The sequence below is a fragment of the Bombina bombina genome, chromosome 1 (genome assembly GCF_027579735.1).
Source record: "Bombina bombina isolate aBomBom1 chromosome 1, aBomBom1.pri, whole genome shotgun sequence".
Lineage (NCBI taxonomy): Eukaryota > Metazoa > Chordata > Amphibia > Anura > Bombinatoridae > Bombina > Bombina bombina.
In genome coordinates, this window is record NC_069499.1 from 644388744 (window position 1) to 644402620 (window position 13877).

At 37.4% G+C, this 13877-nt stretch overlaps 1 protein-coding gene across 1 annotated transcript in view; it reads left to right on the top strand.

Moving 5' to 3' along the window:
• GCNA (germ cell nuclear acidic peptidase) overlaps positions 1–13877 on the top strand; it is a 178066-nt gene that overhangs the window by 8161 nt on the left and 156028 nt on the right. Inside the window, exons 3-5 of the mRNA XM_053714019.1 lie at positions 824–875; positions 9000–9046; positions 9225–9288. Of these exons, the coding sequence (XP_053569994.1) occupies positions 824–875; positions 9000–9046; positions 9225–9288 (163 nt within the window). The remainder of the gene's footprint in view (positions 1–823; positions 876–8999; positions 9047–9224; positions 9289–13877) is intronic.

The following is a 13877-nucleotide window of genomic DNA, read 5'->3' on the forward strand; positions in this document are numbered from 1 at the left end:
AGTGTTCTGACGGTGGTACTCATTTGGGGTACCAGGCGGTCTGTCACAAGAAGTAAATAGGAAAGTTGTTTAAAATTGCACGCTTTGTCTGAATCATATTTAATTTTGACTTTACTGCCCCTTTAAGGTTAACTCTGCATTATTGAATTCTTTTGTGTGTATAACTAAAATGATCCATTCTAACTCTTAATCTTATATTTAAGGTGAGTTTTAAAGATGTACCCTTCTTCATTTTTTTTTTTAACATAACATGGAAATACTGTTTATCTATAAGATTTTGTTTTGACAAGGCCTTAATAATAAAAAATTAATTCTTTGTTTATTGCTCCACAGCTTTTAAAACTGGTTAAAGGGATATTTTTTTTTAAATCTATAAATAGTATAAATCTGCAATTAAGCTCTGTACTGCAAAAGATCACCATATTACAATTTGTTTTATTAAACTGTACTTTTGTAAGTAAAATTTCCCTTGTTTTGTTTTTTCAGAGCATTCTAGGGTCCTGACTTTTGGAAAACCTCTTCAGTATTTTCATCTAATTTATAAATTAGCTCATTTACTGATTAAACCATAGCGATGTAAGGGGTTAAGACTGTATCCTGATGGATATACTTTATGCTTGCTGGGATGGAGAGAAACGTTTAATATGTAAATGACTTGAAAATCAGGGGAAATAAATAATGAAAGTACATTGCATTTTCTTACTCTGCATTATTGATCATTTATCTGTTTATTTTTTTTTATCCTAGAGTTATTTGTTCTGTTCGTCTATTTGATAGTTGAAATGCAAATAATTATATATATGCCCTCTGAATTTTGTTTTAGGCTGCAGTGGGAAATTAGAGGATACAAACTTCAAATTTGTTCAGAAATCAAAGTGAGTATTCCAGATAACAAAAAAAACAATAAGTTTAGATAAGAATAAATAAAACTAAAAAAAACAAACAATAAAAGTGTGCTAAAGCTGAAATATGCTTGAACTCTATAATTATCTGTAAATTCAATTATTTGCAATAATATGATGATATATTTGCATTAACCCTTTCCGGTCCTATGTGGGAATATATCCGACAAAGGGTTTTACCACTTGCAGTCCAATGTCGGATATATTACAACATGACTTTTCCACCGGGGATATCGGGCATCCTGATTGGAAGGTGTGTACACACCCACAGGAGCTCTACAGCTCATGTAGGGACGTTTCCGGCTTTAGGGACACTGAATATGCTCTCTTTTGTTCAAGCTAGATTTACCCATAAGAGGCCGTTATTTAGCGGTGCTTTTAAAATATCATGTGATATTGAGGTATCAGACAGTCTGAACGGAGTAACATTCAGTTAAAGGTTCTTTATTGCCAGCGTCGCTTATGTGTGTTACTTTGATAAGATTGTGTTGCTAAGCATGACTTTTTCGGATATGAGACACAGTCCCACGCTGAATATGCCCCTTGCGGACACTGAACTCCGCTTGGCGTGCGTGGAATTACAGGAATCTGCTGCACTTTGAAACCACTTATTATTATTATTATTACTTAATTTTCTAAAAAATAATAATAATAAGACCTTCTGGCGCAATAAAGTTACAATTTAAAGGACCAGAAAGGGTTAATAAAAGCACTGTCTAATGCAGATATTAAGTGCTCTAAGGTGCTTGTCATTTTTGCATTAGTGTTTGATTCTAACCGTGGTGTTAAAGGGATAGAAATGTCAACAATGAAATACGTAAGTGCATTTAAAATGTAATTATAAGCATTTTTGCAATATGCTTTCATTAGAAAAAATGCTTCTAGTAAAATGTATTACTGTTTCTCAAGGGCATACACAAACACATGCTGTGAGTGCTTGTGCACCTTCTCATATATTTCTTGTATAACACAATGACCAATGTCATATGTAGCATACTACGTGCATATGATGCTGAAACAGGAGTAAGGGGCGAATGGATGCATCTCAAACAGGCCAGTCTTCAACATGTGGGGAAGTGGAGATTGATATATTATTATTTTTATTGTGTGCCCTTATGATTAGCACATGAATTGGGATACATGGGTAACTTGCCTGAAAGAAGTACTTACATGGTTAATTGAATGTTCATTCACGTTTTAGATGTTAAAGGGATAGGAAAGTCAAAATTAAACTTGCATGATTCAAAAAGAGATAATTTCAAAACACTTTTTTAATTTCACTTCTATTATTTTTTAATGTGCTTCGTTCTCATGATATCCCTTGTTGATAAAGAATATACACATATCTTACACTAGTGGGAGCTAACTGCAGATTGGTGCCTGCACACATTTTTCTCTCTTGATTGGCTAACTAGATGTGTTCCTTTAGCAAAGGTTAACAATAGAGTGAAGCAAATGCGATAACGTAAATTAGAAAGTTGTTTAAAATTGTATGTTCTATCCAAATCATGAAAGAGAAAATTTTGGGGTTTCCTGTCCCTTTTTAAAGTGATAGAAAACTCTTCCCTTTATAAAAACAGATCTGGAATGTTAGTGATATATTTTAGATGCAGTTTAATTCATCAATTGTAATGAAGATGCGCTATAACTTACTTTTTAATCTAGATCTGAAATTGAAATACCCCTCCCGCCGCCGCCCACTTAAAAAGTCAATATTTATGTGAGCTAACGGTTTAAATTGTTGTCCAAACAGAGCTCTAGCTACAACACAATACTCCCAAAGGGGAGAGTACTGATTGGAGAACAGTTCAAACCATTAGCTCACAGAAAAATTTACTTTGGCAGTGGTTGGTGGAACGAGGAGAATTTGTATTTCATATGTATATTAAAGAGTAAGTTCTCCTGTTTAGGTCATACAAATACCAAACTGTCTATTTTATTAAATTGCAGTGTTTTTAAATGTAAATCTCTTTATTTAAATATTGCATAGAAACCAACAAATGAAATAAAGAATACATTAAAAATAACAATCTGCTATACATTCTCAAAAATGGACAAGCACATATTGTAGTATAAACCATATACAGTAACGTCAACAATGAGTAAAAGAAAAGGTAACTTTCTGCTGTAAAAGATATATTGAGCTCCATTTATTGAGGGATAAAAAGAGAAAATTAACCCTCCTAAATGGATATTAAACAGTATGAGATTGTCATATAAAAAGTTTAATTATGCAGTATGCGTTCATTATTTATTTTTTTGGTTTTCTAAATTTCACTGATTTTCTATAAAGCAACAGGTGCTGCCATGTCTTAGCTTAAAGGGAAATTAAACCCAATTTTTTTCCATTCACGAATCAGAAAGAGCATGCTATTTTACATAACTTTCCAATTTACTTCTATTATCTAATTTTCTTCATTCTCTTGATATCCTTTGTTGCAAATCTAAATATGCTCAGTAGCTGCTGGTTGGTGGCTGCACATATATGCCTCGTGTTATTGGCTCACCCACGAGCATTGCTATTTTTTCAACAAAGGATACTTAAGGAATGAAGCAAATTAGATAATAAAGTAAATTGGAATGTTTAAAATTGTATTCTCTATTTGAATCATGAAAGAGAAATTTCGGTTTCATATCCCTTCTCTATCTTTCCCGCTGAGGACAATTGGATAAAGAACAGGCAATAAAAGACACTGTCCGAACATAGGCTTATCCAAAAGGCTTTCCACACTGCCCTATTTGCGCAAACAGATAAATAGAAAACTAGTTCAATCATGGTAGCGCTCATTACTCTATAGAAACTAAAGTACTTTATTGAAGCTAAAACTTTACACTTCTATTTTCAATATTTAAACAACTAATATAATTAACAAAATAAGCCTACATATTGTTCTGAGACTAATCTTTGCTTTGAATACGTCGGGTAGGCTCAGAAGCAGCAATGCACTGCTTGAAACTAGCTGGTGATTGGTGGCTACACACATGCCTCTTGTCTTTGTCATGTGTTTAGCTAGCTCCAGTGCTGGATTGCTGCTCTTGAGCTGAATTTCACTATGTGTTTAATCCCTACAAATGGGTTAACACATATGATTGTGAGTGACAGTGCAACAATAAAATGCTTTATGCCCCTGTTATCATTTTAGTTAGATGCTGTTACAAAAGGTTGATGTAAACACGACCGCTCATTTGATTATTTAGCTTTTATTTATGCTCTGTATAGAGATTTACAATTTCTGGAACCTTTCTCTTAGGGTGGATTTGATTTAAATCATTAGTCAAGAAGACTCAATTTAAAGGGACAGTATACTATAAAATAGTTTTTCCCTTAATGTGTTTCCAATTCCTTTTTTTACCAGCTGCAGAGTATAAAATGCATGAGATTTATTTGTGTATATAAATTAGCTGATTTTGTGTTTTGAAGCCACAACCTAATAAAATGGGTTGAGCTTGTAGGTATAATCAGATCTCATTACTTTATCACATTATGTAAATATACCTGCTTCTTTATCTTCTATCTGTCCATAAACCAATCGCCAATACTTGGAGGGAACAATGGAAAATTAACATTTTATTACCTTATCTCTTCTATACCCCACTGGGAGTGTAATTTCTTCTACTGGCTGTGTTAACACAGCTTGGCCTTGAGGCCAAAAACTTTCAGGATGGGTGGGGAAACCACAGGCTAAATAAGCTATTTTAAATGCCAATATAAGGGTAATACAAATAGTTGTAAACAATGTAATACACTCCAGCAGGTAAAGTGGATCATTGGGAACAAATTTAAAGGGGAGACATTTTTTGAGTAAACTGTCCCTTTTTAAATAATGGTTTCTACATAAAGGTTTCATTTTTAGGATAACATATTTTCAGATGATTTTTTTTTCTATCAAACGTAACAGCTTTGGTGATATACCATTCGAAATACATATATATATCTTATTATGTAATTATTGGGAGGTGAACTGTTCCCAGTTTAATAGGTTAATCATACATATTTCATAAGTTAAAAATATTAATAATATCACATTCTAAATAGTTTTATTTAACTAAAACAATAACATTATAGGTTTCATTTATACTGCTTGCCCATTCCTCCTCACTGTTAGGTCCATGTGCAGATCTATTCCACTCCAAACAATCTTTTACTTACTGAGCTGTTTGAAACTTAGTTAGGGGGTTGATTCTGTGTACATATAATTACAGCAGAACAATGGTATTAAAGGGACAGTACACACCACTTTTCATAAAATTGCATGTAATATACACTACTATAAAGAATAATATAGAGAGATACTGATCTAAAAATCCAGTATAAAACCTTTTTAAAACTTATTTCGAAGCTCCCAGTTAAGCACTGTTGATTAGATTGACTGGGACACCCAGTGAAACAGGCTGGGAAAACAAGAAAAGCAGACTCACTCCGTCCCCTATTCCTTGCAAATGAAAAGCAGATAACAGGAGCCAGCATCTGATACTGTGGGGTTTGGTTTAGAGTCGGAAAATCAGCATAATGTGCTTAAAAAATAAGCAAAGCTATACATTGTTACAAAAACACTCCCAGATGGACTACATAAATGGATCATCTACAAAACATTTATGCAAAGAAAAATCTAGTGTACATTGTCTCTTTAAAGGGACAATAAAGTCAAAATTAAACTTTCATTAATTAAGATGCATGCAATTCTAAACAACTTTCCAATGTACGTCTGTTATCTAATTTGCTTTGTTCTTTTGGTATCCTTTTTTGAAAAGCATACCTGGGTAAGCTCCAGAGCAGCAATACACTAGCTGTTTTTTGGTGGCTGTTCCTATATGCCTTTTGTCATTCTCACCCAATGTATTCAGCTAGCTCCCAGTAGTGCATTGCTGCTCCTTCAACAAAGAACATCAATAGAATGAAGTACATTTTAAAGTTGTTTAAAATTGTAATCTCTGTCTGAATCATAAAATAATAAAAACATTTGTGTCCTTTTTAAGGTCTATTTCTTAACTCTGTTTATTTTATAACCTATTTTCTGTTAAGAGGAGTCGTTATATCTGCAGACACAAATTCAGTTTTGAGAACTACAAATCTATGAATATATGATCTCTCTAGATAGAAATAAATGCCTAAAATTAATCTTACTGAAACCTCAGTGAGAACGGCATTGTGAATGGATTAATAGAATTAAAGGGACATGAAACACAAATATTTTCTTTTCATGATTCATATAGGGCATGCTAATTTAAACAATGTTCCAGGTTTCTATTATCTAATTTGTTTTGTTCTCCTGATATCCTTTGTTGAAAAGGAAACCTAGGTAGGCTAAGGAGCTGCTTACTAGTGGCTGCACATATATGCATTATGTTATTAACTCACCCAGTGCGTTAACTAGCTTCTAGTAATGCATTGCTGCTTCTTCGACAAAGGATAACAAGAGAATGAAGAAAATTAGTAACATAAACATAGTAGATAGTAACATAGTAGATAAGGTTGAAAAAAGACTGAAGTCCGAGTTCAACCTATACAAATCTAAAATACTTTCAAAAAGCTCCAGTTAAGCTTAAATAACCCCATTGAAATGTGACCCATTTAATACTAGCAATCATATCCATGAATTTTGTTTATATACAGAAATTTATCCAGACTATTTTTAAATATATCTATGGTATTGGCATTCACTATCTCCTTTGGTAATGAGTTCCACAATTTTATTGCTCTTACAGTGAAAAAACTTTTCCGTTGCAGGAGATTAAATCTCCTCCTTTCCTCCAACCTTAAATTATGACCTCTTGTCAGAAACAATTTTCTTGGAATAAACAGAGCTTCTGCCATCTCTGTATATGGGCCTTGAATATATTTATATAAAGTAATCATGTCACCTCTCAAGCGCCTTTTTTCTAAAGAAAACAGACCCAGTTTGGCTAGCCTCTCCTCATAGGTTAATTTCTCCAATCCCCTTATTAGCTTTATTAGGCAACTTAACAAAAAACAAATATATACCCATTTCAATTATTTATTTTTACCAGTGAAACCAATATAACATCTCAACATTCACAAATATACATTTCTGACATTCAAAAACAAAACAAAACAAATCAGTGACCAATATAGCCACCTTTCTTTGCAAGGACACTCAAAAGCCTGCCATCCATGGATTCTGTCAGTGTTTTGATCTGTTCACCATCAACATTGCGTGCAGCAGCAACCACAGCCTCCCAGACACTGTTCAGAGAGGTGTACTGTGTTCCCTCCTTGTAAATCTCACATTTGATGATGGACCACAGGTTCTCAATGGGGTTCAGATCAGGTGAACAAGGAGGCCATGTCATTAGATTTTCTTCTTTTATACCCTTTCTTGCCAGCCACGCTGTGGAGTACTTGGACGCGTGTGATGGAGTATTGTCCTGCATGAAAATCATGTTTTTCTTGAAGGATACAGACTTCTTCCTGTACCACTGCTTGAAGAAGGTGTCTTCCAGAAACTGGCAGTAGGACTGGGAGTTGAGCTTGACTCCATCCTCAACCCGAAAAGGCCCCACAAGCTCATCTTTGATGATACCAGCCCAAACCAGTACTCCACCTCCACCTTGCTGGCGTCTGAGTCGGACTGGAGCTCTCTGCCCTTTACCAATCCAGCCACGAGCCCATCCATCTGGCCCATCAAGACTCACTCTCATTTCATCAGTCCATAAAACCTTAGAAAAATCAGTCTTGAGATATTTCTTGGCCCAGTCTTGACGTTTCAGCTTGTGTGTCTTGTTCAGTGGTGGCCGTCTTTCAGCCTTTCTTACCTTGGCCATGTCTCTGAGTATTGCACACCTTGTGCTTTTGGGCACTCCAGTGATGTTGCAGCTCTGAAATATGGCCAAACTGGTGGCAAGTGGCATCTTGGCAGCTGCACGCTTGACTTTTCTCAGTTCATGGGCAGTTATTTTGCGCCTTGGTTTTTCCACACGCTTCTTGCGACCCTGTTGACTATTTTGAATGAAACGCTTGATTGTTCGATGATCATGCTTCAGAAGCTTTGCAATTTTAAGAGTGCTGCATCCCTCTGCAAGATATCTCACTATTTTTGACTTTTCTGAGCCTGTCAAGTCCTTCTTTTGACCCATTTTGCCAAAGGAAAGGAAGTTGCCTAATAATTATGCACACCTGATATAGGGTGTTGATGTCATTAGACCACACCCCTTCTCATTACAGAGATGCACATCACCTAATATGCTTAATTGGTAGTAGGCTTTCGAGCCTATACAGCTTGGAGTAAGACAACATGCATAAAGAGGATGATGTGGTCAAAATACTAATTTGCCTAATAATTCTGCACTTCCTGTATAGCAACATAACTAAAACAAATTTTTATTTCAGGATAAATAACTTTAGGGTTATAACGTATCTTAAACAGAAAACTTTCTTTAGATAGATTTTTCCTCAAAAAGCATTTTTTGTAAAAAAAACAAAAAAACCCCCTTATTTAAATAAAAAAAGAATCAAATTTTTTTTTAATTTTTTTTTTTTTTTTTTTTTCATTTAAAAAAAAAAAAATCATTGATTTTTATCCACCCTGTTTTCTCTGATACAGTATTTATATTGTTTTTTTTTAGCTACCCGAACAATTGATTCAGTACATGCATTTTTGTTCTCATACTGTGCTAGTAGGATATCTTCATTATAAAGCTTAAAGGGATACTAACCCCAATTTTTTTTTCTTTCATGATGCATATAGAGCATGCAATTTGAAGCAACTTTCTAAATTACTCCTATTATCAAATTGTCTTTGTTCTCTTGCTATCTTTATTTAAAAAACAGGAATGTAAAGCCTAGGAGCCAGCCCATTTTAGGTTCAGCACCCTGGATAGAGCCACCATTCATCAGGTGCTGAACGAAAAATGGGCTGGCCCCTAGCATTTAAATTCCAAATTTTCAAATAAAGATAGCAAGAGAACAAATAAAAATTAATAGGAGTAAATTAGAAAGTTGCTTAAAATTGCATGCTCTATCTGAATTATTAAAGACAAAATCTGGGTTTAGGATCCCTTTAATGTGTTACTTGCTTTCTAACTGACAAATTTCAAGCAACTGCTAATATTTTAATATTTAACCCCTTTATCTTACAGAGCTGCAGTGTTCATATCAGACTCTAGTGACGACGACTTTGAAAACTGTACGTACATTGTGACCTTTATAAGCCTTTTTAAAATGTATGTTTTTTTGCATTTCATTGTATATATATATATTTTTTTTTTTTTGCGGCATTGTTATTGAATCATAAAATGTAATGTTGTCTTTACTTTAGTGGTTTAAAAACATCTACTTACTTCCTATTTAATTTCCTTTTATAGTTTTAACACATCTTAAAACGCCAAAATCATCAACAAATAAAGCTATAAGCCAGAAACATGGAAGGTGAGTGCTAAGTTAAACTGGTAAAGCTTTCTTTAGAGACATTTACACATTTTGAATGTGTTATCTTAAATAGAATGCTTCAAAATGTATTATTGTGCGAGTTTGTAAATATAAAAAAAAGGTTCCAGTGTTGAATAAAACAAACTTTTTCTGTTTGTCTATATCGGCAAATGAGCATTATAGTCCCAGAGCCTATTTGTAAAACATCAAGCACTTCCTATTAGTTTCACGTTTACATTTTTCACGCAAAACTTATTTTAATGGTATTAAATTCTGCTTTTTCATTTATGTGCTGAAAAAAGTTTAACCCTTTAAGGACCGGGCATTTTAGACTAAAACTTCCCCAAAAGACCAGAGCATTTTTAGCATTTTTGCCATCACTACATTTAAACAGAAATAGAGCCTTTTCTCCAACATAGGTGTGTCCGGTCCACGGCGTCATCCTTACTTGTGGGATATTCTCTTCCCCAACAGGAAATGGCAAAGAGCCCAGCAAAGCTGGTCACATGATCCCTCCTAGGCTCCGCCTACCCCAGTCATTCTCTTTGCCGTTGTACAGGCAACATCTCCACGGAGATGGCTTAGAGTTTTTTAGTGTTTAACTGTAGTTTTTATTATTCAATCAAGAGTTTGTTATTTTAAAATAGTGCTGGTATGTACTATTTACTCAGAAACAGAAAAGAGATGAAGATTTCTGTTTGTATGAGGAAAATGATTTTAGCACCGTAACTAAAATCCATGGCTGTTCCACACAGGACTGTTGAGAGCAATTAACTTCAGTTGGGGGAACAGTGTGCAGTCTCTTACTGCTTGAGGTATGACACATTCTAACAAGACGATGTAATGCTGGAAGCTGTCATTTTCCCTATGGGATCCGGTAAGCCATGTTTATTAAGATAGTAAATAAGGGCTTCACAAGGGCTTATTAAGACTGTAGACTTTTTCTGGGCTAAATCGATTCATTATTAACACATATTTAGCCTTGAGGAATCATTTATTCTGGGTATTTTGATATGATTATATCGGCAGGCACTGTTTTTGACACCTTATTCTTTAGGGGCTTTCCCTAATCATAGTCAGAGCCTCATTTTCGCGCCGGTATGGCGCACTTGTTTTTGAGGACAGCATGGCATGCAGCTGCATGTGTGTGGAGCTCTGATACATAGAAAGGTCTTTCTGAAGGCATCATTTGGTATCGTATTCCCCTTTGGGCTTGGTTGGGTCTCAGCAAAGCAGATTCCAGGGACTGTAAAGGGGTTAAATATAAAAATGGCTCCGGTTCCGTTATTTTAAGGGTTAAAGCTTCCAAATTTGGTGTGCAATACTTTTAAGGCTTTAAGACACTGTGGTGAAATTTTGGTGAATTTTGAACAATTCCTTCATACTTTTTCGCAATTGCAGTAATAAAGTGTGTTTAGTTTAAAATTTAAAGTGACAGTAACGGTTTTATTTTAAAACGTTTTTTGTGCTTTGTTATCAAGTTTATGCCTGTTTAACATGTCTGAACTACCAGATAGATTGTGTTCTGACTGTGGGGAAACCAAGGTTCCTTCTCATTTAACTATATGTATTTTATGTCATAAAAAAATTTAGTAAAAATGATGCCCAAGATGATTCCTCAAGTGAGGGGAGTAAGCATGGTACTGCATCATCCCCTCCTTCGTCTACACCAGTCTTGCCCATACAGGAGGCCCCTAGTACATCTAGTGCGCCAATACTCCTTACTATGCAACATTTAACGGCTGTAATGGATAATTCTATCAAAAACATTTTAGCCAATATGCCCACTTATCAGTGAAAGCGCGACTGCTCTGTTTTAGAAAATTCTGTAGAGCATGAGAACGCTGATGATATGGTTTCTGAAGGGCCCCTACACCAGTCTGAGGGGGCCAGGGAGGTTTTGTCTGAGGGAGAAATTTCAGATTCAGGAAACATTTCTCAACAAGCTGAACCTGATGTGATTACTTTTAAATTTAAGTTGGAACATCTCCGCGCTCTGCTTAAGGAGGTGTTATCCAATTTGGATGATTGTGATTATCTGGTCATTCCAGAACCACTATGTAAAATGGAAAAGTTCTTAGAGGCCCCGGGGCCCCCCGAAGCTTTTCCTATATCCAAGCGGGTGGCGTACATTGTTAGTACAGAATGGGACAGGCCCGGTATACCTTTAGTACCTCCCCCCATATTTATAAAATTGTTTTCCTATAGTCGACACCAGAAAGGACTGATGGCAGACAGTCCCCAAGGTCGAGGGGGCGGTTTCTACTCTACACAAGCGCGCCACTATACCCATAGAAGATAGTTGTGCTTTCCAAGATCCTATGGATAAAAAATTAGAAGGTCTGCTAAAGATGTTTGTTCAGCAAGGTTCCCTTCTACAACCAATTGCATGCATTGTCCCTGTCACTGCAGCCGCGTGTTTCTAGTTTGATGAGCTAGGAAAGGCGATTATTAGTAATTCTTCTTCTTATGAGGAGATTATGGACAGAATTCGTGCTCTTAAATTGGCTAATTCTTTCACCCTAGACGCCACCTTGCAATTGGCTAGGTTAGCGGCGAAAAAATTCTGGGTTTGCTATTGTGGCGCAGAGTGCTTTGGTTAAAATCTTGGGCAGCGGATGCGTCTTCCAAGAACAAATTGCTTGACATTCCTTTCAAGGGGAAAACACTCTTTGGCCCTGACTTGAAAGAGATTATCTCTGATATCACTGGGGGCAAGGGCCACGCCCTTCCTCAGGATAGGTCTTTTCAAGACCAAAAATAAACCTAAGTTTCGTCCCTTTCGCAGAAACGGATCAGCCCCAAGGGCTACGTCCTCTAAGCAGGAAGGTAATACTTCTCAAGCCAATCCAGCCTGGAGACCTATGCAAGGCTGGAACAAAGGAAAGCAGGCCAGGAAACCTGCCACTGCTACCAAGACAGCATGAAATGCGGGCCCCCGATCCGGGACCGGATCTGGTGGGGGGCAGACTCTCTCTCTTCGCTCAGGCTGGGGCAAGAGATGTTCTGGACCCTTGGGCGCTAGAAATAGTCTCCCAAGGTTATTCTCTGGAGTTCAAGGGGCTTCCTCCAAGGGGGAGGTTCCACAGGTCTCAGTTGTCTTCAGACCACATAAGAAGACAGGCATTCTTACATTGGGTAGAAGACCTGCTAAAAATGGGAGTGATTCATCCTGTTCCATTAGGAGAACAAGGGATGGGGTTCTACTCCAATCTGTTCATAGTTCCCAAAAAAGAGGGAACGTTCAGACCAATCTTAGATCTCAAGATCTTGAACAAGTTTCTCAAGGTTCCATCGTTCAAGATGGAAACCATTCGAACACTTCTTCCTTCCATCCAGGAAGGTCAATTCATGACCAAGGTGGATTTCAAGGATGCGTATCTACATATTCCTATCCACAAGGAACATCATCGGTTCCTAAGGTTTGAATTCCTGGACAAGCATTTCCAGTTCGTGGCGTTTTCTTTCGGATTAGCCACTGCTCCTAGGATTTTCTCATAGGTACTAGGGTCCCTTCTGGCGGTGCTAAGACCAAGGGGCATTGCTGTAGTACCTTACTTGGACGACATTCTGATTCGAGCGTCGTCCCTTCCTCAAGTAAAGGCTCACACGGACATTGTCCTGGCCTTTCTCAGATCTCACGGATGGAAAGTGAACGTGGAAAAGAGTTCTCTATCTCCGTCAACGAGGGTTCCCTTCTTGGGAACTATAATAGACTCCTTAGAAATGAGGATTTTTCTGACAGAAGCCAGAAAAACAAAACTTCTAGACTCTTGTCGGATACTTCATTCCGTTCCTCTTCCTTCCATAGCGCAGTGCATGGAAGTGATAGGTTTGATGGTAGCGGCAATGGACATAGTTCCTTTTGTGCGCATTCATCTAAGACCATTACAACTGTTCCTGCTCAGTCAGTGGAATGGGGACTATTCAGACTTGTCTCCGAAGATACAAGTAAATCGGAGGACCAGAGACTCATTCCGTTGGTGGCTGTCCCTGGACAACCTGTCACAAGGGATGACCTTCCGCAGACCAGAGTGGGTCATTGTCACGACCGACGCCAGTCTGATGGGCTGGGGCGCGGTCTGGGGATCCCTGAAAGCTCAGGGTCTTTGGTCTCGGGTAGAATCTCTTCTACCGATAAATATTCTGGAACTGAGAGCGATATTCAATGCTCTCAAAGCTTGGCCTCAGCTAGCGAGGGCCAAGTTCATACATCAACCATCAGGGGGGAACAAGGAGTTCCCTAGCGATGGAAGAAGTGACCAAAATCATTCTATGGGCGGAGTCTCACTCCTGCCACCTGTCTGCTATCCACATCCCAGGAGTGGAAAATTGGGAAGCGGATTTTCTGAGTCGTCAGACATTGCATCCGGGGGAGTGGGAACTCCATCCGGAAATCTTTGCCCAAGTCACTCAACCGTGGGGCATTCCAGACATGGATCTGATGGCCTCTCGTCAGAACTTCAGAGTTCCTTACTACGGGTACAGATCCAGGGATCCCAAGGCGGCTCTAGTGGATGCACTAGTAGCACCTTGGACCTTCAAACTAGCTTATGTGTTCCCGCCGTTTCCTCTCATCCCCAGGCTGG